This window comes from Propithecus coquereli, unplaced genomic scaffold, assembly GCF_000956105.1.
Source record: "Propithecus coquereli isolate 6110/MARCELLA unplaced genomic scaffold, Pcoq_1.0 Scaffold142, whole genome shotgun sequence".
Taxonomy (NCBI): Eukaryota; Metazoa; Chordata; class Mammalia; order Primates; family Indriidae; genus Propithecus; species Propithecus coquereli.
The window spans coordinates 8,157,446-8,183,418 of NW_012138525.1; the positions used below are offsets into that span (position 1 = coordinate 8,157,446).

The following is a 25,973-nucleotide window of genomic DNA, read 5'->3' on the forward strand; positions in this document are numbered from 1 at the left end:
GAACACTCCTTTGTAGGTGTCCCACCTCCTTTGCCCAGCCAACTCCTGCCAAGACGTCGAAGCCCAGGGGAAAGTTCCCCTCTCTGGGCGGCTTCCCCACCTCCCAAGCCGGTGCTGGGGAATGGAGACGGCGTGCCGAGTGTGGCCCCCACTCCCTGTGGCTCCTATAACTGGCCCTGGGCGCCCCCACCACGGGAGGCCCTGATGGGGGGCGCGTGTGTGCAGTTGCTGGACACCCACGTACGTGGGGAGTACCGAGTGGCCCAACTTCCTCACGGGGCTGCCCCTGAGGAGCCAGGAGTCGTCCAAGCGAAGCTCCTCTTGGGTCCCAGAGGCACCTGGCCTCCTGGCGGCTCCCCGAGGGTGGCGCGTACCTCGGTGCATCACCCGACGCGAGTGCATGTGCTCCACGGCGCTGCACAGCTGCACGAAGTACTTCCACACCGTCCTCTCGGGGATGAGCCGCTTCTGCTTCTTAAAGTACTGCGTTGGGGAGACAGACAGATGGACAGGCCAGGTGAGCGCGCTGCAGGGGGGACGGCTGTGAGACTAGGCCCTGTCCTTTCCCCAGCGGGCAGCTGATGCCTGGCATGGGGGTGGGGGGTAGTCGGGCTGCTGAACAAACAGTAAACCCAGAACCCAGAGTGTGCGCTCACTAGGACTTCTGGAACCTCCTGGACACACCGCCACGGGGAGCTCCCTGCAGGAACAGGTTGGGTGTGGGACTCTCCTGCCCCCAGCCCTGGCCTGGCCTGGCCCGGGAGGGCAGCACCCAGCACACACTTGTGGCTAAATCCGAGCTGCCACCACCTCCTTGGAGCTGGCAAATCTCAGCACACCACGATTGTTAACAAACATGGTGGGAACCTCGAGGAAGTGGGCTTGACGTTCTCAGACAGACCCCCTAGTTTCAACAGGCGTTAGTCTACTTCACTGGAAAGACATTTGATGTTCCAGAAAAAAAAAGAACAAAACAAAAAGCCCTCAGGCTGCATTGAACGCGCTGTAAGCAAGCAAAGGTCTAGAAGGCGCAGGCCAGGGGCACGTCCACAGCCACGGTGCAAACCAAGACGGGGCTGAGCGGGTGGGGGCGGACGTGACTGGGACACCAGCTACCTGAGCGCCAGGTTTTTGAGCAGGCGCTTTTCACCCCAGAGCGACTGTCTATTCCCCAAACAGCCGGAGGCAACGCTGTGGCCGTCTGTTAGGCCGCTGCTCTGGCGCACGGAAGGCAGAACAGAGCTGGGACACGCGCCTGGCCCGGGAAAGGCCAAGCTAACGTTCGCTGAGCGCCTGCCCTAGGCAGGGAGGGCCGGGCCCGTCCCACAGACGAGGAAACTGAGGGCTGCACAGGGAGAGCAGAGTCACAGCTCAACCCCAGGCCTTCCGCCTAGAAAGCCCGAGCTCTTAGCCCACTTCTGAGGACACCAGTCACCACTGACGTGAAGGGCTGAGCTCACGGAGGTTTGGGAACATGCTCAAGGTCACCCAGCCAGGATCCGGGTCTGGGCACCTCCCACAGTGCGACAGTCGTGGCTGGGACCCAGCCCCTGATCTTACAGCAAATCTCCTGGCGCTCTCGGGAGGCGCCCTTCTGGGAGGAGGACCTCGTGGTGAGCCATCCCAGGCGCTTGGCTCAGATCCCCACCCCAGGCACCCCCAGGCCTCCGTGGTGGGCCAGGCTGGGGTGTTATTTACGCTACGATGTTAGTTAATTCTCATTACAGCATTTAAGCGGGGATGCGCATGGCCGAGAGTGGTGATTTTCTAAATGTCACGTCCTGTAAGCGCTGCCTGACATTTAGCAGGAAGGCGCAGAGTCTCTGGTGGGTTCCAGGGCGGCGGCAGCTCCTGGCTTCGCTGTTCCTCATAAATAACGCTGACACCGTGGCTGTGGTGGCCATGCTCGGCCCTACGGCTGCAGGCCCTTGGGACATAGGCCTTGCTGGCCAGCAGCCTCCAAGGCCGATGGGGCAACTATGGCTGGGGCCCTGGCAAGGCCCCTGATCCTCTGGAAACCCAGAGGCAGCCTGACAGTGGGAAGGCACTGTGCTGGGTGTGTCACAGACGAGGAAACTGAGGCACGGGGTCCTGCCCAAGGCCATCCAGTGGGTGTGTCTGACTCGGGGCCTGGTCTTGCCGCGGCCTTGCCTCTCTGCTGCGGGCCTGGAGCCAGATGGGAGCAAGCAGGAGCGGGTGGGGAAGGGGAGTGTGGGAGGGGAGGCAGCATGCCAGGGAGGAGGGACCCGAGGCCCTGAGAAGCCAGTCTACACCCCGGATTCAGCCCTGCTGGTCAGAGACTGTCTGAGCCCTGAGCCCGCACCGTCCCTGGGGAAGCCAAGGAAGGGTGCAGGATGTGGGGAGGCTGGCTGGGGAGGGGACGACCCACCCCAGGCCAGGCACGGATGGAGGTGCCGGATGCTGACTGGACACGCACCGTACACACCTCCCTCCTCTCCCAGCCTGGGGGAGCGTGCAGCCAGGCCCACGGCTCCCACGGCGCCCCCTCCAATACGTACCCTAGGATGGGGGGAAACCGAGCTCAGGAAGAGAGGGTTTTGCCCCCGTCCATCCACCTGCCTGACCCTCACCCCACTCCACGGACTGGACTGGGCGGGTGTCTGGGGTCCACTGCGGCAGTGCTGGAAGGTGACAAGGAGGCGTCCCCATCACCTGTCTGTCCCTGCCCTTGCTGCTCCCTCCACTCTGCATCCAGTCTTTCTCCTAGAACACAGAGCTGACCATGTTTGCATCCTGCCATGAGTCTTAGGAAGCTTCTATGGCTTTGGGGTGTGGCCTGATCCTGAGCCTGGAGCAAGAGGCCCGCATGGTCGGATGGTCCTCACTTCTGCCCCACCGAGTGCTTTCTACTCGCCCCCGGCTCCTCCACCAACTGCTCCTGCTTCTGGACTGCTCGTTTCCCCTCAAGTCTTGGCTCAAGTGCCACCTCCTCCAGGAAGCCTCCCTGGACTCCCACAGGGCCTGAACTTGGCTTGTGCACGCTGGCCCTTAACTGCTTGTTCACGGGTCTACCTTCCTGTTAGAATCCAGGCTCCCCAAGGGCAGCACCCACGCCAGTGGCACCCCCAGGTCTTGGCACGAGGGCTGGCACACAGTGGGTGTGCAATGCGGGTGCGTTCAGTGAGAGAATAACACGTGAAGGAGAAACAAGTAAAACGGTGGGCGGGGGAGGAACTAAGACATGATGTAGCACATCTGCTCCCACCAGGGAGCCGAGTGGAGATTAACATCCCTGCAAACGCATTAATATGTCAACGGAAATATAAAAGCAGGTGATAACAGCTCAAGTAATGCCACTTCCCAGCGCTGCCTGTGTCCCTAGGAGCCAAATTTCAGAAGAGCAAGCACCGAGCAATTGCTCAGTCCCCAGCGCCTGGTGGGAAGATGGAGAGTCCACGTCTGGCCCCGTTTTCCAAGTGTGGCTGGGAGCAGGGTGGGGGCCCAGGGGAGGCCCAGCCTCACTCAGAAGCTGACAGATGGGGCCCAGGGGAGGGAGCGACGGGGGGCCCACAGCAGTGTCCTGGAGACTCGGGTCCCAGCAGGGAAGCGAGGGTCTTGAGGGAGGTACGGGGAGTGGGCCGAGGGCTGGGCCTGGGGCTCAGGTGGACCTGGCCTCGCCACTGAGAGGCTGTGCACCCCGGGCGGGAGACTGTACTTCTCTGCGCTTGCTCTCTGAGGACAGCATGGACTCAGTGAGCGGAGAGTGACGTGCTCGGCCCCGTCGTGGCCGACAGCAGGTACTTTCTCGGTGGAGGTGTGGTGGTCCCTGGTGCCGGACTCAGGGGGACCTCTCCCTGGGCCCTGGGAGGTGGCGCGAGGCGGGGAGAGGTGTGTGCTGGGGTGAGGGGTACAGCACAGGAGGCAGACCTGGTGCCAAGCCTGCCTGTGTGACTTGGCCGGTCGCTGGACCTCTTGAAGACCCCGGGTGCTGGCCATTACATAGAAATGACAATCCCCCTCTAGGGCTAGGGAGACCGTTTTGGGGACGATACCCATTGAAGGGTACCATGCCATGAAAACAAAGACCTAGGCCACAGGCATCGCTCTGTCCCACAATGCTGGCTGTCCTTCAGGCAAGTCTCTTAACCTCTCTGGGCTCAGCGTTCCCCTTCTGTGAAATGAGGCGGTTGGACCTACAAGACACTGTCCTGAGAGCCGGGCTCTGACCTGGCGGGCTGCTGTCCCTTTTCCTCTGAGGCAGAAGTAGCCCATGAGCCCATGGATGGGCTGGGGGTTGACCCTCCAGCAGCCACCAGCCTCTCCGGGCATCACAGTGCCTTGCATTGTGCAGACAGGGCTCTCCTGTGAGCAGAGCTTCCCTGCGGCTGATGGGAAGAGAGGTACCCCAGCAATGGCCACGGGGGACGGAGCCCAAGAGGGCCCTCCCCAGACCACAGCTGAGGCCCGCGGGCACTGGCAAGGAGGGCTGAGGAGAGGCTGCGGCCCTGGGCTCTGTGTCCGCGCAGCCCTGGCCCCTGCCTGCCCTCACCTTGATCATCTGCGAGAGGTCGCCCGCGTCGGCTAGCTCCAGCACGATGTTCAGCTCGTTGTCTTCGATGAACGAGTCCAGGTACTTGATGATGTTTGGATGGTTCAGTTGCTGTGTGAGGAGAGATGGGGGGGAGGGCGCCAGTGAGAGACGGTACGGCCCCAGCGCCCGGCCCACGCCGGCACCCCACCAGCACCCTGTAACAGCGGCCCTGGCATTTGCCGGAGAGGAGCCTGCCCGGGGAAAGACCTGTGCTTTGGAGTGAGGCAGACCTGGGTCACGTCAGGAAAGCCACTTTGCATCCCTGAGTCTCCGTTTCCTCATCTGTAAAATGGGCATAATGCTTTGAAACATAGCTGTGAAGATGAGATAGGCTGACACCCGTGCAATGTGTAACACCGCACCTGCGCAGAGCTACACAAGACTCGACAGACACTTGTAGAAATGACACCCCTCCTGCTCGCCACCCACGCCCCTCACGGGCAGGACTGAGCCTCCACTGGCCTGGCCCTGCGCTCGGCACGTGACAGGCTGCAGTGGTTACTCAGAAGAATTCACCTCCTCCCTTCTGCCTTCCCACGCTTTCTCAGTTTCTGACCCATCCCTTGTGGAATCTCTTTGTGGCGAGAGCCGCCTGGCTGCCTGCTCAGTGCTGAGCCCTGGCCTCCGGGCGACAGCCCGTGTGTTCGCTGATGACAGAGTGTGGAGCTGGACGGGGCAGTGCCCCATGCGGGAAGCCAGGCCCGGCCAAGCTATAAGAGGAGCCCCTGGCAACTCTTTATAAAGAAACCGACTGTGTACACCAAAGTGACTCCAGGACCTGGGGAAAGTAAAGGGGACTCAAACATCCAGAAGCCCATTTACAGCGTATCTTCTAAAAGACCCGGAGCCTTTCAGAAAGGCCGCATGCCAACCTGTGCCTGTCCCCGGATTCTAGAATGAGGGGAACGTGGGAGGACTTTGCAGAGCCACGCCATCCCCCATTCGTTCATCCCCCAGGCCAGTACCCAGGGGTGGGCACCCGGTCAGGGAGGCAAGGGGAAGGCAAAAGCTGCTGCCCGACCCACTGGGGCCTGGGCAAGGCTCCAGCGTGTGCTCTCGAATACCTTTAGGAATGTTCTTAGAAACTAGGAACCGGCAGGCCAGGGCAGCAAGCACCGAAGAGCTGCCCTGTCCTGAGAGGGGAAACGTCAGGTGTGAAACGGGTGGGTGGGTGGGAGGAGGAAGCTGAGGGAGGAGCTGTGATTCTGTCCCGGCCCACACCCAGGCAGGCCGGCAGCGGAGAGATGGAATTTCCAGTCAGGAGAGACGGCTACTAACTGTGACATGGTCACAGAGGACTTGGAGGGCCCATGGCGAGGGAATCCACCTAGAGAGGGGATGCCACGGAAGACTTCCTGGAGAAGGTGGCATTTGAGCTGAGGTCTGAAGGGTGAATGAGAATTGCAAGGGGGTATGAGCGAGCAGCCCGTGCAAAGGCCCTGTGTTGGGAGGGGCGTGTCACATCCTGGCGGCTGAACAGAAGCCTGTGTGGCTGGTGGGATGGCAAGGGAGGGGGCGTACCCAGGGCCGAGGGTGGGGGCACGGCGGGGGGCAGATCACAGTGTCTCACAGGGCCCTTGAGGACTCAGGTCTCTCCTCAGAGCAATGGGGAGCTCTGACAGCTCTGAAGGGCCTCGTTGTGTCCCACCTAGGACAACTTTGCTTATTCTCAGGTTATGAAGATTCCCCCAGTTTTTTCCTACAAACTTGATACTAGAGCTTTAGCTTTTATGTCTAGTCTGTGATGTGTTTCACGTTAATTTCTGTGTCCACAGCATGAGGCAGGGGTCAGGCTCACTTTTTTCCACTGGGATGTCCAGCTCTCCTGGACCGTGGATGTCTTTCCTTCGTCTACTGAACCGTTTTGGTGCCTTTGTCGAAAATCCCCCAGCCTGGATTTTGTTCTGAGGAGGTCGTCCTGGAGCCGACACTGGCCTTCAGCTGCCCTCAGCACGTATCGCGTTACACAGATACGTTTTTCAGTTACAAAAGAAGTGTCAGAGTAAGCAAATGGCAGGTCGAAAGCGCTTTAAAACCCCTGAAGCACGTCACGTGGAGCGGGCGCGTTGCTCCTATGGTGAGTGAGGAGCCTCATTCCTTCACTGGGACCCTCCCCCGTCTCAGGGAGGGCTCCCCGAAACCTGCCCGGGTCAGCCGCAGTCCAGGCATCACAGCTCTCCAACAACTTGGAAAAATGAGAGGGAGGCTTGGGTGGGAATCAAAGCTTCAGTCGAGGACGTGCTAGCTCCAGGGGAGAGGGGAAGGAGGCTGCTTTCCCGTTTCCTGGGGGGAGGTCTGCGGCCAGGAGGCCGGGGAGCGGCCCTCAGACACCCAGGCAGTGTACCAAGGCGCAGACAACAGGAGCCCCAGCCATCACCTGGACTAAATCCCCGAGGCCCCCAGAAGGCACTGGCCACAGGCCCACAGGCAGCCAGGGCTGAGCTGAGCCTAGAACCTGGTCCAGTGACCCAGAGCTCCTGTCCACACAGAGTCCACTGCCCAGCCTGTGGCCTCATGGAGAGCCCAGGTGGGTCTGGAAGGGGACATGGAAAGTGCTCCAAAGATGCAGTGTGGCTGGGTTTGCCGGGCTGCGCTGGCAGCTGCTGGGGGATGGGTGGGAGAGGGGGCTAGGAGTAAAAGGCCCCCCATGCAAGGTCCCTGCTCCTTTGAAACTCTGGGCTTTGCTCTCTGATGTTCAAAGCCCCTCCTAGACAGAACACGGAACGAGTCCATGATGAGTCCTCCCCACTGGGCTACATCCCCACGTCTAGCATTCAGTGGTGCTCAGAAATTGTGCTGAACGCATGAACACATACCTGCATTCCAAAAGGACCCACCTTCCTGTCCCACACTTGCCAGCTGCTGACCCCACCAGCCTGTACTAGAAGTTTTGGGTTTGGGATCTTGCCACGAACGATATGGACGACGTTACCCAGCTGCCCCTGAGAACCACGTTTCCTTTTGTTTTGTAGGAAGCACCTCGTGCCCTGGCACATCCTGTTGACTTCCCGCCTCACGTGCCCTGCCCTCCAGTGAAGGGGTTCTACACGCGTGCATCCTGAGCACGGCCTGTGCCACCGCAGCCCCTGCCCTGGCATAACCCAGGCCTGGCTGGGGGAGGATTCTGTCCCTTCCTCAGGGCTGCAGCACAGCCGAGTGCCATTGAGTGTGGGCTTCAGAGGTGGCACGTCCCTGGCTCACTAGCTGTGGCCGGCTTTTGACCTCTCAGGACCTCAGTTTCCTCATCTGTGGAAGGAGCATGATGACAGCAGTGCCGTTCAGGGTGCTGGAGGCATCGGCGGGGGAATGTGTCCGGCGAGCCCCGTGGAGCATCTAGCGTGTGGTACGCACTCAGCCCGGGGCAGCCCGTCGCCATGGATGTCACCTCTGCCTGCCAACGCCAGCCCCTTTCCAGAACGCCAATCCAGCTCCCCTGGTAGCCCACCAGAGCAGATACTCAAAACTCACCCCCGGCCACATCCCCCAGCTCTTGGCCACTTCTGCAGCTCCCCTTTTGTTCCCGAGTGGGGACCTGGCCTGCCGACATCTCCAGCCTCGTGCCCCCGCCTCCCATTATCCATGCTGTCGCGATTCCCTGAAGCAGGCTCATCTTGGCCTTTCCGAGATTGTGCACTGGGCTCTGCAGGGCCTGCCCGGGAAGTGGGTTTCCCCTGGACTCCCTGGCCCCTTGGTCGCCTGCATCACCCAGGAAGGTCACCATCTGTGACCCACCTGTTCCCCCACCAGGCTGGGAGTCCCCGAGGGCAGGGCCTGCAGAATAAACTGCTGATCTGAAATCCTGTAGCTGCGGCTCTGGCAGGCGACACTGCCACCAGCAGCCCCACTTCGCTGGAAACTGCCAAGCAAACTCTCTATGTGTTTTACAGGAGGGAAAGGCACCACGTGAGTGCCCACTGTGGGCTTTGCAGGTATTATTTTATTTAATCCTCTCAATCCTCCCATATCCTGCGGGGCAGGCATTCTTGCCATTGAGCAGATGGGCGAACTGAGGCTCAGGGAGGTTACGTCACTTGCCTAAGGCCACACAGAGTGTAAATGAAGACATCGGGGTTTAAACCCAGGCCCCCAGGCCTCCAAAGCCAGAACCTTTTCTCCTCTGTCACTGCCCAGATCCCAGGCAGAATCCTAAGCCTGGTGGGGTGGGGAGGGATCCCCAGGAGAGAGCGGCCCCAGCCCAGGGCCAAAGTCTAGACCAGAAAGACCTGTCATCCTTGGCTCTGGGGAGACCAGAAGCCAGTGGTGAGGGGAGGGCTGACCACAGACACAGTCGCCTGGCATGCACGGCCTGGCCGGCGGCTCATCTGTCCTTCAGGAGGACGTGCGCAGCCAGCCAGCTCCAGCCCCACCAGGACTTCTGCCCATAGCGGTGCTCCCGCCGTCTCCTCGTGGGGGGCGTGGGAAGAGCCTAACAGGACGAGCCCCCCAGCACCCGGGAGAGCTGCACCCGCACGTGATGCTGCGGTGCTGACACGCCCAGCAGAGGCACCTTGTGAGGGAGTGCGAGGGAGGCTGAACGTGCAGGTGTGTGAGCTCTGCACGGGGCAGTGAGAGCAGAGGCTGAAAGGAAAGATGGAAAGGGGAAGAGAGAGAGGAAGACAGACCCGACGCCCACACTCGACTCCTCCCCGGGCAAAGCCGGTCCAGAGGTCACTGCGCGCATGAACGGGAGCCTTGCAGGGAAGGACTTCCGTGCCAGGTGCTGCCACCTACGAGCAGGCGTGACGTGCAGCAACGACACGTCTGTGGGCAGGAGCCTGAGGGCTGGGCAGAGCTGTGGGGCAAGGGCTGCTCCTGCCGGGCCACACAGAAACCCAGGAGCTGCTGTGCTCCTGGCACCATTTCTGAACTCAGCAGGGCTGTGACGGACATGGCGTAGCCCAGCCGGGGTCCCAGGGCCACCCTGAGGAAGAGAGGCTCCCGCTCGGCCCAGGGCACTCACCTTCAGGAGGCCGATCTCCTTGACACAGTCCTGCCTCGCCTTGGCGTCCATCATCTCAAAGATCTTGGGCGGAAGGAAGAGAGAAGGAGCCGTGAAGCCTGGCGCCCGGTGCACCCACGGGAGCCACAGGGGCCTGAATTCCAGTCCTGGCTCTTCCGCCCCATGCGGAGCAACTTGCAACTCAGTAAGTGGGAACTGAGCTCCCACCCCGTAAGTGCCTACTGAGTGCCCTTCGGGACCTGGCGCTGTGTGATCTCCTCACCGACAGCACTCCACGAGGCAGGAGTTATGTACCCAACTTACAGAGGAAGCTGAGGCCACACCCTGGGAAGCGGCAGGCCAGGACACACACTGGAGCCTCAGGTCTCCCCTCTGTAAATGGGGCCACAGCACGACCCCCCGGCATCGTCGGGTGGACTGATTAGGACGATGCGGGTGCAGCACCCAGCACCGAGCCCCCCGCACCCCAGCCCTGCAGTGCTCGCTCAGTGTGGGTGCCCAGTGCTGCCTGACTTACAGGTACAGACAAAAGGTCGGCATTCAGCAGCCCTATACAAAACCCATCCTGGCACGAAAGGATCAAGGCAAAGAGAGCCCAGGTGAGCCCCTTCTTGGAGGCTTGAGATCAGACACTGGGCCTTTTCTGGACAGGGGAGCCCACTTCCCTCCAGCGCGTGATATCTCCTCTGCCCCCCAACCTCACTCCCTCTCCTGGGCCTCCACTGCCCACGATGTCAACCTTGCTCTTCAAGGGCCAATGAGCAAATCCAGGGGCTTGGGAAGCCTTGCTGGAGGATTGAAAGCTGTTTCCTCCAGCAAAGCGGCATTTGGATGGGCCCAGTGGCGCTCGTGGACATGCTCCTGGACTGACCTTACTGCTTGACCTCCTTCTTGCATTTAGGAAGGACACAGAGGGCAGGAAGGAAACGTGGAGCCCAGAATTGTGGAGTGGGCACAGGTACCAGGTGAGTGGACGTGGTCTGCACCTCAGCTCCCCTAATTCACCCCAGGGCCCTGAAGTAGTTAGGTCTCTACACTGTTTCCTCATCTGAAAGACTGGAGAATAACCCTGCCCAGAGCGCTGCGGACAAGGTTCCATGTGCTCCTAGCACAACCTAGCATACAGCAGGTGCTCAGTGCATGCACACTTTTCTTTTCCTTTACGGTTCACAATGTCACATGAGTCTACCTGGTTCTCTCCATGAGTTGGGCACTAATTACCCTCAATCGGAGGCAGGGAGGGGAGGGGAAGGGAATGGCCCAGGGCCACTCTGTCCAGACGCAGAACCTGACACCTGGGATGCTGCTCTGACCCCAAGGGTCACCGGCTCACCTGCACCTTCTTCAGAGCCACCGTCTTCCTGTCCAGCAGGCAGGTGGCTTTGTACACCTCGCTGAACTGTCCTCGGCCTATCTTCTTCTCGATCTGGAAGTCCGCCAGCGAGCAGCGAAAAGACAGGGTGCTGGGGTGTCTCTGGAGAAGGGGGACAGATGACATCGGTCACCAGCCAGGCTGGCATGGAGGGCCTGGATCTTGGCAGCTGGGGACCCCTAGAACCGCAGCACCCCCCAACAGTACCCCTCTAAGGGGAAGGAGGGACTCTGCTTGCCAATCCACTGTCAGAGCCTCCCAGGCACCCCCCAGGGGCTTTCTGTACCAGGTCGGTCCCTTGTGCTCCCCACAGCGAGCCCCACTGGGGAAACTGAGGCTGCTCGTTTCCCCATTGCACCATCACTGCCTTTGTTATCTGAGTGTTCGTTTTTCCGTATCCCGTCCCAGGAGGCTGGCTGGTGGGGCTGGGGCCTCACCCGTCTTGTGTGCTCCTGAGTCCTCTCTGCCCAGGTCGGGCCTGGCAAGCAGAGCGTGTGCAGTAAACATCTGAACAAGGCGTGAGAGAGTTGCCAAGGTCACCTGGCTCGGTGCCAAGGTTGCCAGGCTTGGGGTGGCGGGGCGGGGGGGCCCTGCTCGGACTGCAGGTCTCACCAGCCCAGGGCACCGTGCGTACCGCCCCAGCCCCTAACCCTGCAAGTCACCGTGAGAAACGGCAAGTTTCCCTCCTGGGGCAGCCATTCCCCACATGACAGGGGAAAACCGAGGTTAACAGTTGCACCCTTACATTCTGAGCTAATTCTTTGGATAAACTGCCCTCTTTATGGTGACACGAAGAAACCAGAGACTCACAGTGACCGTGGGCGCCAGCGCTGAAACTGATTAAGCTCTAGGAGCTGCCCCGGGACGGAGCTGCCAGGTGAGGCAGCAGTGGCCGGCTGGGCTGTGAGCCGTGACACACGTGCAAATGAGCTCATTGGAAAAGGGGAGGGGCGCCAATGCTGGGCCCTGGCAAAGATGGAAGTGAGAAGGGGAGACGGTATAGCCTGGTAAGGTCGGCCCGGTTATGTCTCCATTTGCCAGAAGAGGAAACCAAGGCCCAGAGGGGCCAGCCCTGCCCAGGTCCCCAGTCCATGCAGCCTTCCCTGAGGGCAGAGCCCCGGCCCCCTCCCACCACAGCTCCCACTCCCCACTCTGGATGGGGTGTCACCAACACTGGGGACCGCAGGGCCTGGGTCCGGCTGCTGCTGGATGGCTCGCACACAGGTTTGCACAGAAATGTTTGCTGACTTCAGTTTGGGAGGCAGGGTGAGGCTAGGAACGCTGTAGGCCCCACTGCAGCAGGAACAAGCAGCCGAACCTTCCCGTGTGAAAACGGGTCTTCGCTGAGGGTCACAATGCGCTGTGAGCTGCCTCAGGCATCTTTAGCGGTCAGCGCCAGGGCAGAAGACATCAAGACCGAAACCAAGAACCACAGCACTGACCCTTGGACAGCCGCTTCCCCACTAGAACCAGACCAGAGACCGCTGGCAGAACCACCTGGGTCTCAGCCTGGGACGACCACTGGGCAGAAGGCACGTTTCCTGGGAAGATGTGAACTGGCCCCACCCCGCCTCGCCCCTGCCATCTGTCCTCCTCCTAGGGTGGTAGGAGGGACCTGCTTGCCAATCCACTGTCAGAGCCTCCCAGGCACCCCCCAGGGGCTTTCTGTACCAGGTCGGTCCCTTGTGCTCCCTGCAGCGACCCCCACTGGGGGTGCTCCCTGCAGCGACCCCCACTGAATCGTGACTTAGCTAATCATAAAACTCACTGGAAAAATGAAAGAAAAAAGTAAAATGCCTCTTCCAGATTGGGGCCAGGACCATACAAGACGGTGGAAGATGCAGGTACTGGGATGCACTCTGGAAGTTTCCCTCACGTGGAAAACAAACATTTAGACCAACCGGCCCTGGCAGGAGCCCTTGGAACCGCCGTGCGACTGGCAGTGGAACAGGGCTCAGAGCACCGCTCCGCGCCAGGCGGGCTTGGTCCCAGCCCGGATTCAGCCGCTTGCTGGGTGGTAACCTCGGGCGGTTATACAAGCCACTCTGTGCCTCAGTTTCCTCGTCTGTAAACAGAGATAACAAGTGTGCTTATCTCACAGGGTCACTGTGAGGCTGCGGGAGGTAGCCAGGGAAACCACTTTTCCCACACGGTAGGTGCTCTGGCCGCTGCCACTGTTCCCGACAGGCCCGGGTGAGAGGAGCCGCAGAGCCCCTCGCCCCAGCTGCCACACTGTCTGTGCCTTGCCCGCTTTCCACTAAGCTGCCCATCCCAGCTCTGTGCCAAGGAAACACTGAGGAACGCCCTCCTGCCAGAGCCAGGGATGGGAGTCCCAGCCCTGCAGCCCTCAGCCGGAGAAGCATCAGGCCAGCCTCGACTTTGACGTCTTGAGGCACGATGACCTTCCATGGCGGGTCCTGCCTGGGCACCCGACCGTGAGGGCTGGGGCAGGAGGAAGACGATTATTTCATCTACCACGTGCCCATGGCTGTCGGGTAAATTCCTGAGTAACAGCCGTTAACCTACCCGCCCACCGAGCACCCGCCTAGGCAGCACAGGCTTAGTGCTCGCCGCAGACGCCTCCCGTGTGCCACCTCGTTGGGTCCTCAGAACGACCCTGTGAGTGGGCCTCGCTGCTACCCCCATTTCAGGAATCTGAGACCTGGAGGGGAGGCAGCGACTTTCCCCAGACCCTGCAGCGAGGCATGGCAGAGCTGGCATTTGCCCCCGGCACTGGGGGCTACAGCACAAAGCCCTTGTGGGGCCTCCCGGCTCAGATTCCTCCTCTGCTCTTCCGCTGAGACCCCCGACCAGCCGGGCCTCTCCAGAAGGGGGACCCTGACTCAGTCCCTCCACGTCCCCTGCGCTGAGGCTCTGACCTGCCCAGAGCAAGCGCTCAGAGAGTGTCTGTGGAATACACAATGGAACGTGCTCCGCACAGCCCAGCGCACAGTGGGACTGTGACCCAGCCGCTGCCACCGCTAGGAACGCAGCCAGTATCACACGCCCTTAGAAAACGCCAAGCGGCTTTCTCAGCACTTGGAAGAATCACACATACTCACAAAAATAATGCCAAGCTGTAGCGTAGTAGCAACCTACTACGTCTCAGTTACTGTACTAGCTTAGGTTTTCTGACTTAAATCTCCCAACAGCCTTGCAAAGCTAGGGTTATTAATCCCACCTTAGAAACCAGGAAACTGAGGCTTGAGCTCCCTTTTGGATCTAGGCCCAGTTGCGCTGTCAGGTGACATGGAGTGGGGTCCACCGCCCTTAGGCCTCAGTTTCCCCCAGGTACAGGTAGGGTTTGGAGGACGTGATCCTTGAGGGCCCCTGCTCTGGTGACACCGGCTGCTCCTGGTGAGGTTGGCCAGAGGCCCCGACACTCTGCCTAGAGGCTGCACTGCCCAGCTCCGTGGGGCCCAAAGCTCCCTGGATATGGGTGACATCCTGGCCATGTTGGAGACTCCAGCTGCTCATTTGCATATAAATGACCCAGATTTGTATTTCCTGTCACAATCCATTGGACCTACTTAGAGGAATCAGCCCCCCTGGCAGGGACGCTCAGTGGGCAGTGCAGGGTGCAGTCCAGCAGGCTCTGGGACCTCCACTGCCCTCGAAGGGTTGGTGTGGGGGCCTGTTCCCGGTGGCCTCTGCTCAGATGTGGGCACCTCAGGACACAGGCCTCCTGAGGCAGGGCCCTGGCCCTGACGCACCAGGGGGCTCCGAGCAGAAAGGAAAGGGTAAACTGCGCTCCTGTCCTCGAGGCCACATCTGTCACCACCTCCGAGGCTTTCCTCCCCTCAGGATCAGCCCCATCAAGTTCCACTCTTGCCCTGTAGCCAAGTGACCCTGAGCTGGTTGTCCATACACAGGGATGGTGACACTGGCCCCAGGATTTCTGAGGATTCCAGAGATGACGTTGGTGATGAGGGTCCGTGGGGCTCTCCCCAGAACAGTGTGCAAAATGGTGGCCCCAATAATGATAATTGTTGACTAATGACCTATCACCCTGGTGGCCTTTCAGAAAACTGGTCGTCTACTGCTTACTGTCCCCTGCTCTCTCTGGGACCCCGTGCTGGCTACTGGGGAACCTAAACACCCTCTGCCCAGGGCACAGGTTGGCAGAGGGTAAATGCTGCTCCAGCTCTGTCGTTTGAGACTCCCACACTGGGGCCTGGAGGCTTGGGTTCAAATCCTGACTCTACCAATCTTGGCTGTGGGCCCTGGGCGAGCCTCTGGGTAATGAATAAAAGCCCTTAGAAGAGGGCCTGGCACACTGGCAATGTGACATGTTAATTGTCATTACTGCTGTTGGTGCTGACTGGCATTGTTGGCTCTATCAAACGGGCTAATGACAGCACCTACCTCCCAGGGGCTGGGGAAGAACCGAGCTGTGTCTGGCGGGGCAAACAAACTTAGGGAGTTCTTGCTGCTGTTACAATGACCATGACCACCGTCTCCACCCATGAAGGGTCTGCTGATCAGAGGCTGGCGGTGACCTTGGGGGCTGCAGTAAGGTGGCGGCTGCCATGCACCTGCCAGTGGGTAAGGGATGCAGCCTTGTGACTTTGCTGACCCCCGCGTGGGCTGCCCAGGACTCTGTGACAAGGAACCATGCCCTTGGCCTGTCTCCTAGGGCTGCGCTGTGAGGCAATGCCATGGGAGGCCACGTCTGCCTCCTCTTCCCCAGGGCATGGAGTCCCTCAGCTCTCCCCCAAAAGGCGGAGGAGATGGGTCGGGGGCTGGGAGGAGGAAACAGGGGTGCCAACCCTGCCGTATGCTTCCCATGCTCTGCTGCCAGCTACGTTGGGCCCGAGGGAGAAGGCCTGAGCTGCCTGGCAGACAGGCTGGAGCTGAAAGGGAAGGCGGATGGAGGGGCCTCTGGGCACAAGGACCCTGGACAGTGGGAGGAGCCTGGCAGGCCAGAGCCAAGGAGATGGCTGAGGGCCCTGAGTCACCTCCATCCCCAATCCCACTGTCCCAAGAAATGCTGCTGGCTTCTCAGGAAAAGGTGGGGATAATTGGGAGCCTGGGGGAGGGGTCCAGTCTAGACCACTGTAGGACACCCCCACATGGCGCCAGGCTCTCTTCTCCAAGTCAGATCAAATTAGGCCACAAACACCCCCAACCTGCGCTAATTTGAGTTTAAAACGTTTGAACCACAATAAGCCTCAGCCATCGACAAATCCTTTTTTTAAAAAAAACAGGAGCATAAAATTACATGTTAAAAGAATAAAAATGCATTCGCCCAATTAATTTTCTGAAATCTCATTAAAAAATTTAGCCTGACTAAGTCAGACTTCTGACCTGAATTTTAATCATCTTTATACTGGATGGGTCTTTTTTCTCTGATATTTGCAATGCATCATTAATTTTAAGGCAACCGTTTCTATGATTTTAAAAAGCACACTTCATCAGGATGACATTTCTTATAAACGAATTTCACCTTTAAAGACATCTGACACCGTGTGTAGGGACCTTCTAACGGATTCAGTGTCTGTGTACATAGCGCTGTGTTTTAAATCTGTGTTGCACAAAAGGGCACGATTTACAAAGAGTCCACGTTGTCAGGTTCCTTCCGAGGCCAGCCCTGCTGAGCTCTTCACGATCCAGCTAACTTCAAACCAAAAGCCCACCTTCCCTCCCGAAGACCTCACTGCAGGAAGAGGCACCATGGGGCCCCAAGGGCCTGGACTGAATCCCAACTCTGTCCCTTAGAGCAAAACGGCAGGTTACGTATCTCAGTTTCCTTCCCTACAAAATGGAGTAATGACTAACACCTACTTCTCGGAGTCGGCAGGACAACCAAATGAGATAAGTGTCAGGCATCATACTGTCAGCACAACCCCCACCGTCACTGTCTCAACTTGGAAGTCCACACTGGGCTCTGCGAGCCATCAGCTCATGGGATCAGTGAGCAAATGTCCACCCAGTGGAAGACACCTAACAACAAAACCAAAAATCATCTAAGTCATAGTGGCCTCCCCCAGGACAACCCTCATTAGCCGAACTCAGAGAAAGCGGAGCTTAAGCCCATGGATGAGAGAATCTGGAGCCAGCTCCAACGACTAACAAGCAAAGACTTGAAGGGCGAAACTATAAGGAGACCCAGCCACCAAGCCAGAAGTCTGGATATATCCCTGACAGCCCCTCTCCTTCATCCCTTCACGTTTGTGCAATTGGTTTTTCCCCCTGGAAGTTTCTGGACCCTCCCTCCCCATGTCCAGCTGCAGCCCATTTAAGGCCAAGGCCAAGGCAGCATCTCACCTAGTGGGCAGGGGCCTCCTCAACTCCCTGTAGGCACTTCACCTGAGCCTTGAGCTCCAAACACCAGTGATCTGTCTGGAACCCAAACCCAAGGACTCCCTCGCCAACTTACAACCCACAATGGGCTCCCCGTTTGCTCCAGATTCAATTTCCAGTGACAGAGCACGGACTTGAGAACTTTCACAAACACCATCCGTTCTCCTACCTAAGCATAGCTATTTAAACACCTTCTCTAACCCGACTGGCCGGGCGCCTTCGGGTCCCAGTTCCTGCTCTTTCCTCTCCCTGAACATCCTCCTCTTCCTGTCCTGCCCCAAACTCCTCATCACCCATCCAGCAGAACTAGCCACATTCTGTGGGCTCCCTCAGCACCCATCCATCCCTCTGGGGGGCTTCCAGCTCCCTGCACCATTTTCATCTATTTACACACAGGGCCTCCAGCAGACCGTGAGCACTCCCCTTCCCAAGCACCAGGCAGAAAGGAAACAAACCCTTGCTAAATTTATAGCAATTAGCAGACACGTCCTGAATCTGAATGGCTGTTAATATTTAGTCATTAAACCTTATGCCTAGCATCATTTCTTTGGGAAGATTTTCACAAAGATTTTGGCCTCCTGTACAATGCACACCCAGAGACAGCTGCCCCCATCCCCTGCAAAGGTGTGCACACTCTTCTCTTGGAATAGCGCCTCAATACAGCTGAACTTGGCTAGTCCCAGGCAGGTTTGCAAAGACTTTCCAGATGGAAGACACATTAGCTGGGACTTTCTCAGCAAGAACACCTTTCCCCTTCTTGGAGAGGCACGTGGTTCTCGGTGTGCCAGTGGAGCCTCGTATTTCATTCCCGATGAAAATGCTCTGCAGCAAATTGGTCAAAGCAAAAAGCATGGGGCATTTTAAGCTCCTTTTCTCAACTCCATTCACTCACTCATAGAACCCTTGATAAAAACAAGCATGTTCAGTTTTCCTAAGTATATATGAATTTCATATATGATTCTGTCGGGTTCAGCAAACACATATTCGTGTGCTGAGGGCTCCCAGAGCTGCAAAGCTTCCTGAAACGAACAAACCAAGAGCCTTGGGAGAAGGTGGTTAACAGAAACCACAGTTCGAGTGTTTGTAGTTTCTTTCTTTCTACACTGGAGGTATGATCCAGCTCTGAGGTCTTTAGCTGTGAAAACTAAAATGATTTTTAAAATGTAAGGTCCACAGCAGACCAGTTTCTCAGCACCACAATGTCAGGCGCCATACTGGGGGGTTTAAAGTGTATTATCTCACTTAGTCTTCGTCGCTGCCTCACGAAGCGGGTACCACGTTTAGCTCATTTTGCAGACGAGGAAACTGCGACTCAGAGAGGTCGTTTACCTGCCATCACCTGGCTAGGGAGAGATGGAGCTGGGAGGGAACCCAGCCGTCCCCAGGGAAGCTTTGTCGCTGGCTGTGAGGGTGGTGCCAGGGAAGCAGCGGTGCCTCCTGCCGTCAAGGAAGACGCCTCCACCATCAACTGAAGGCGTTTCTATGAGTGGCCGGAGTGTCTCCCCAGACGGTGTTTAAATCCCAGTGCTTCCTCAGACGAGGAGCGAGCACCAGCGCAGCGCACACACGGCTGTGCACCCCGATTCCATGAACGTGGCCAGATGCCCACGGGACAGGGGGCATCTTTGCCCGACAGCCACCCAGAGCAGCCCCACATCGAGAAATCGTATCCGATTACACTTAACTATGTCATTACCCAACCCAACATGTGCCACGAGACACTGCGAACGCCACTGCCGCAGCCCACCGCCTCCTCGCCTTGTTCCTGAAATAATTACGGGGCCCTCTCCTCTGCCAAACGAGGCTGTAATTAACCCTAATTGCTCCAAATGCAACTGGCTAATTCTGGGAGATTAATCAAGGGGGATTCGGTTGCTAGTGAATGATTTAATATGACAAATTGCTACACTTACCCGAGGAGGCCCCGCTGCCCCAGCCCTCAGCGCCATGTCCTGGTGGACTCTGGACCAACAGTGTCCTGGGGCCTCCCTTCCCAGCTTTCTGGGATCTAACCCCCCAGATTCTACTTAGGAAATGGGCCCCTGCCTGAGTTCAAATAGCACAGAAGCCCCTCTGCACGCTTACGTGTGCGTACACACACACCCACACACGCACACGCAAAATGCCCACTAGCTCATGTCACCTCCGTGTGCACTTGTAGCAGTGCCCTTTCCCTTGGCCTGATGCAGCCCTGCGCGTCTTGGTGGGGGTGCAAACACGGGGGAGGATTTCAGATCCTCCCGCCTCCTTGGCCAGGCACCTTTGTGCAGTGCATAACCCTTGTACAACTGTGCAGGGTGACCCTGCCCGTAAGGTCAAACATCAGCCGACCTAAAGTCCTCCAACAGAAACTAGGCATTAGAGGCCATGACAAGCCTTCCACGGCTCAGGAGGGTGGCTGTCTCTGAGTCTCCCCCTGATTTGGGTCTCACAGCCCTGGGACAAAAAGCCAACTCCAGACAAGAACTTTTCGTCAGTCCAGGCTGTCCATAGGACCCTACAGGATCTGGCCCCAGACAACCTGCCCAGACAAGCCCTCTGTCCCCTCGGGCCTTTGCCACTTTCTTGAGGAAGCCTCTTTGGCCCCTCGTTGGGATGAGGTGCCTTGCTGGGGCTCCACAGGCCCCCAGTTTCTTCTGCTTGGTTTCTTATCTCTCTCCCCCATGAGGCTGTGTGCTCCCTAAGAGCAGACCGGGTCTGTCTCACACGCAGCCACGTCCTAGGTGGGTGCACTACACACGCACGTGGGTTCTTTAACTCAGCAGGCGTCGAGGGCTCCACTCCACTCTTGTCAGTGCAGGCAGCCCGGGGGGCGGGGTGGGGTGGAAGGGAAGTCGCCCCTCAGAAGCAGCAGTATCTGGACTGAGACTGGGAGGAGGGTGGGGGGCATCCCAGGCCCAGGGACAGCATGTGCACAGGCACAGGGTAGACACGCCAGCTCGGAAACCCACAGGCCACCTGCTGAAAAGCTCCAGAAGGCTGCCTGGCTCTCCCAGGTGTCTACAGAGAGCATGAAGCAGGCGTAAGGACACTGGTGTTCTCTGAAGCTCTGCTGGTTCTAGATCAAGATGCTGAAGGGGTCAGGAGACAGACCGGAAAAGGAGGCAGACGTTGGCTCAGCGTAAGGAAGAACTTTCTGACCCCCAGGATACCCTGCCCATTCCCTCTGAGTTGCTCACAATCCTCAGGGCCTCCACACCCCCCTCGGTACCCTTCTGACTACGCTGAACCCTCTGCAATAAAGCTGTTCCATTCACATCAAAACTCCCCAGGGGCAGGACCAGAGTATGGCACAAAGGAGGCTTCTCTGAGTGCTGCTGAATTAAATGAAGAGCTCACTGGATCAGAGAGTGAGTTCCCCATCACTGGAAGCATTCAAGATGGGGTTCTGCTTGGGGGTGCTGAGGGGCTTCCTCCAGTGGATGCGAGCTCAGATGAAGGAGCCTCAGGGATCTGTGCTCTTTGGAGACTCTTCAACGTACTGCAGACAAAGGAAACAGGCTTACCTGTGGGTCAGGAAGGTGCGCGGGCCCCGGGGTGTGGCAGAGGTTGTTCGGGCTCCCTCCATGGGGCATGTGGCTGGGCTGTCCTGCCATCCTGCATGCCAGCCTCACAAGGGCACGGGCTGCAACAGAAAATGGGGCCTGTTCACTTTCTCCTCGAGAGGGCCCTCGGAGGGGGGTGTGAGCTGAGGTGCAGAGCAGTTCAGTGACCTGTCCACGGTCACCCAGCTCAGAAGCAGCAGGGCTAGGACCCAACACCCCACGTGACACACTGTCCCTCCACTGCACCATCCTGACTAGTTACTAGGATTTTCCCCACTGGAAAGAGGGAGAAACCGAGGCTCCCAGCAGGGAAACATCTATCAGTAGACCCCAGGCCAGCAAGAAAGGCGCCAGATTCAACCCCACATCTGCTGGAGTTCAAGGCCTTGCTCTTTCCATATAGAGCTGCCTCCTGGGGAGCAGTTCTGTACCCCTGTCCCCACATAAAGCCAGGTTAGCAGCCTGGGTGGTCAGGAGACCAAGACCCGAGTCAGAATGCAAGTGGCAGCTGCAGGAAGGTCCCCAAATCCCTGTCCTGGCTGGGCCTTGGTGTACTGGCACATGACGCTGGGAGGGCCGGGACCCATGGGTCCTGCTCACCGCCCTGCACAGACGTCTGAGCAAGGGCAGAGCCCTGTGCATGAAGGAGCAGCCCCCCTCGACCTCCAGGGCTTAGGCTGCCTAGGAGTCAAGGATCCTGGTCACAGGTAGCCATGGTAACTAATCAAGCACCCACTACGCGCCGGTCCTGAACTAAAGGCCATTTGACATCTCCCTCGTCTACTCCTGGTGCCAGAGACAGACTCTGGCCTCCCCCATCAAATAAGCAGCACCTCTGGGGCAAGGTCGGGGGCTCACGTGCACAGAGGAAGGTGTGTGGCCCAGGGGGAGAGCCGGCACCCAGCCACCGCAATCCCTCTCGACGCAAGGAAAAGCCCTCCTTCTTGGCGGCAAAGACCCACAAGCATCCTGCAGCACCTTCCCCCTGCCAGCGCCAGGCCTGGGCTCCCACGGGGCACCATTCAAGCACGTGGTGAAGCCCCCAAATCCACTGCTGCTGCTTCTACCAGACCCACCCTGGATGTCCCAAGGGCACCTCCTGCTTGACCACTCCCTAGACAGAACCCCCAGGAGGACTACCCCAGGCTAGTGGAGCAGCTGCGCTGTACCCCCTGGAGAGCCAGAAGTCCCTGGAATGGATGGCCCCTGGGGTGGCCCTTACTCAACAGCTGAGGGGTGAGTGTGAAGTGCAGGGGTCCCCTGCTTCAGGGCAGAACACTCCGAGGTATGACTCACTCCAGAGACCCTGGCGTGGTCAGGGGTTTTGGTCTGAGATGGCACCTTGGCTTGTCTTCCTCCCATTCCCAGTCCTGCCTCCCCACTTCCTTAGAGGGGCCCCGGGGGCCGCTGCCTTAATAAATCTCTTGCCCTGTGTCCTAGTCTCAGGGTCAGCTTCTGGAGGACCCAACCTAAGATCACCTTTCCCTAGACAGACCTGCCTCTTGCCGTCGTTCACCTGGCCACCTGCGCCCAGGAACCCCACCAGCCAAGTCCCAAACCAACAGTCTCCCCAGGTCTGCTGGGTCAGCAAGCCCCATTGTGCACCCCACCTGGGTAGACCCATGATCCCAGTAACACAAGGGGTGTCTGGGCAGTGGGAAGGGAACCAACTCCCGCTAGGGTTGTTACGGCCGGGGCCCCTGAGACCTGCTCACTGTGTCCTGGGGCTGCAGTCACCCTTCCATCCTCCCCACCGTAGTCTGTTTCCAGCTACGGTGGTTGGCAGACCAGACCTCCCAGGCTCCAGGGATGTCTATGACACCCTTTGACATGTGCCTTCGGAGGCACCCTGAGCCTCCCAGAACCCGCATGCTGGCTCCCAGCACTGTTCCTCCTCCGCATCCTCAGGCAGCCCCAGCTCCCCCTCATATATCTTCCACGGCTGTTTTGGGGTAAACGTGCTCTCCGGTACACAAAGTAGACCACGGAAAGTGAGGCCACAGGGGAGCAGATGGTGCAGACTGCACCCAACTCAGGGTACGAGGGGTCCTCAGTGCTGAGAGCTCTGCCAACCACCGCCTGTGCAGTCTCCTGCCTGTGAACCTGCTGAAACTCTACTTTGGCCACAGGTATGGCATTTGCTGGAAGGCATCCCAGTGTGTATAGATAAACAGGAGGACCTCACTCTCCTCTCTCTGTGCACACGGAGCGTTGCCTCGGATCAGCATTGCCTGGAGAGCATTATGGGGTGTGCCTGCCTCTCTCCCTCCCCACACCGCTGCCTCTGGCTCATGCGAGCCTCGGCTCCCACCTGCACAGCTGGGCGTCCCAGCTCCTGGCACTCTCCCGCCAAGCCCTGAAATGCAGATGGGACCAAGGCACACTCAGCTCACTGGCATCCGGGCCGACTTCTCGCACTGGAGCACACCCCCCCAGGGTGACACAGTGGAGGACCTGGGGTACAGAAAGCCCCAGGATAAACAGATAAACACGAGCACCTTCCCCAGGCATCTCTGTTACTCAGGGGGGAATATGAGAGCGAGCAGAATGTAAAATGCGCATGAATTTGAAGATAAAACTGGAGACTCCTGCAGACTCTGCAGCTGCTTTGGGCTGCACCTCCACACCCCTCAGGGTGACACGTTCACCGTCCTCTGCCCTTAGGGAGACCTCCAGGGAAAGGTTGGAGGAGAACCATCTTCAGCAAGAAGGTACTGTCTTTATCTCAGAATGCAGCAGTCTCCGCCTGCAGGCCACCCCGCCAAGGCCCACGCAGGCATGGCTCACCCGCCCACCTGCCCCGGGTTTCCCACGGATGGGAAACTATGGCAGCATCCATCTTTGGGTGCCCCTTCCTTCCTCCCACCTCACCTAGTTCCAGACTCAAGGGCTTTGGGGCCGGCCTCAGTGTGAATCTCGACCCTGTTACTCACCAGCTGGGACCCCGGGCAGGAGCCCAGCAGGTATTTGCAGATGCCATTCCAGCCTTCCCCAAGTGGCACTGACAGCACCCTCCAACAGCAGTGGCCAGAGGCAGCAGCCTGCATGTCTCAGTAGCTCATCCTGTGGCCTCACACGTGCTCCAGGAGCATGACAAGGGGAGCCCGTGCTCCAGGAGCATGACAAGGGGGGCCCGGGCCACATCAGAAATAACAGGAATAAAACCGACAGTGATAGCTAACAACTGCTGGGTCCTAATGGTGCCGGGCCCTCCCTATACACTTCACCTCCTTGTCCATCTCATTTTAACAATCACCCCATGAGATAAAGTCTGTTATGGTCCCACTTGACAGATAAGAAAACTGAGGAGCAAGGAGGTTAAGAGATTGGCCCAGGTCCCGTGGACCACAGGGAGTAAAACCAGGACTCAAACCTATGATGGCATCTTTGTCCAAACCACTGTGCTGTGCCCCTCACAGGTGCTTACAAGGCAACATGTCATCCTCATTTCCAGCTGGCTCTGTGCAGAACGGGCTGGCTCCGCTCCAAAACGGGGCCTATGCTGATGTGCAGGGGTGATCCCAGGGGCCTCTGGGCACGGGCCCCCAGGCAGGAGCCCCTAGGACTTCGGACTCCGGACCTCACCAAGCTGACACAACACCACCGTCTCTACCACCTTTTCTGCCAACGCCGTGAGGCTTTGGTAAATTACCGCTCCTAAGAGCTGTTCTGTCCAGAACCTGATGGAACCTGCTATACCACACTCCCCAGAGAGGAGGAGGGGCCCTGGTTCCAGCAAAGCAGCAGTCAAGGAGGACTCTACAAGTTCCTGCCCACCAAGCGCCAGAGAGGGCCACTACAAAGGGGAGACAGGGAGGGAGAGCGGGAGGGAGGGAAGGAGGAAGGAAATGAAGGCTCTTTGAGCACTTTCAGTGGGCCAGGTCCTTCCATTCATCCTTGGGGCTGTTGGTAGACCCGTTTTACAGATGGGGAAACTGAGGCTCAGAGAGGGGAGGCTCAACACCATTTGGCCGATAAGCTGCAGAGTAGGGATTCAAACTTAGCCCTGTGACTCAAAAGCCCCTCCTCGTTCCAAGGAATCCACTGCCTCCTAGGGCTCTCCAGGGGTGTCAGATTTTAAGGAATTTGCATTCTGTTTGTCCACACCCCAAAGGAAACCCAAGCCCCTTACTCTAGAAATTTCTGCCAGAAACTGCTTCTTAGGGAGTTCAGATACAGAAAGACCAAGGCAAAGGGGGCGTTGGAGGGACAAGGCGTGGGGAACAAGGAGAAGACCCTCCGCACGTGCTCACGGGCACCTCCGGGTAACACAGGGAGCTGCCTGTCCCCGGGATTCTGAGGCTCCCGCCAAGCTGCAGAACAATGAGGCAGTGGCTGCCAAGCCCAAGTCAGGGGCCAAAAATCTGTGGAATGCGAGACCCGGAGCCGCAGGCCACACTGAACACCACCTCAAAGAGGGCCTTTCTTCTGCATCGAGCAAGGGCGCTGCATCTCCAAGGCACCGAGGACGCACACTGCGGCTTCCCAGCCTGGGTTCCCAACTTTGGTGTGAACAGCAACAATAAGATGCCCCATGTCGTGTGCCTACCAGGCACCTAGGGTTAAGTGAGGCTGGCTGGGGGGCTGGGCTGGGCTGGGCTGCCTGGGTCCAGATCTCCTGGCCCCATTTCATCTGACCACACAGCATCTCAGTTTCCTCATCTGGAAAATGGGGCTATTAGTAAGATCATCCTCTTAGGGTCAATGAGAGGATGAAATGTGTTAATAGACATAAACTCCTTAGAACAGAGCTGGGCACATGGAAAGAGCTGTCTGAGGCTTTAGCTGCCATGAGCATCGTTTGCACTAACCCTCACTGTGCCGTGGAGGAGTGACTATCTCCACGTGATAGACACCGGAACTGAGCTCAGAGGGCCAGGGCCTGGCCCAGGTCATACAGCTGGTAAGCCACAGAGCTGGGGCTGCTGGACCCCAGGTCTCTGCTCTGTGTGCCACACTGCATGGCCTCTTTGGGACTGCTCTGGAGCAAACATAATTTATGTGAACTGTGGCTACCTTTACAAAGCCCTCTGACACGCTCCTCCCTGCCCCGGCCTTGGACAAAGGTCTTACTAACGTGAGGCATGGCCCTAGGGAGACATGGGCTTGGGTTTAATCCAGGCACTCCCTGGACCGGACTGGATGCTGCCCTGGGCTGGGCTCTGAGGTTCCAAGTGGGCTTCTTGACCAAGACTCTCACCTGGCCGTTGCCTCCCAATTTCTAGAAACTTCATCTAGGGG

The 25,973-nt window shown here is 58.5% G+C and overlaps 1 protein-coding gene across 2 annotated transcripts in view; it reads right to left on the reverse strand.

Moving 5' to 3' along the window:
• Positions 1-20,819, reverse strand: part of NEK6 (NIMA-related kinase 6) — a 43,257-nt gene extending 22,438 nt beyond the window's left edge. For both annotated transcript variants that reach the window (XM_012639749.1, XM_012639748.1), the window contains exons 1-5: positions 20,694-20,819; positions 10,846-10,986; positions 9,513-9,575; positions 4,511-4,621; positions 375-483 (exon numbers count right to left, since the gene is read on the reverse strand). In XM_012639749.1, the coding sequence (XP_012495203.1) occupies positions 375-483; positions 4,511-4,621; positions 9,513-9,575; positions 10,846-10,986; positions 20,694-20,783 (514 nt within the window). In that variant the 5' untranslated portion in view covers positions 20,784-20,819. The remainder of the gene's footprint in view (positions 1-374; positions 484-4,510; positions 4,622-9,512; positions 9,576-10,845; positions 10,987-20,693) is intronic.
• Between the last annotated feature and the right edge of the window lie 5,154 nt (positions 20,820-25,973).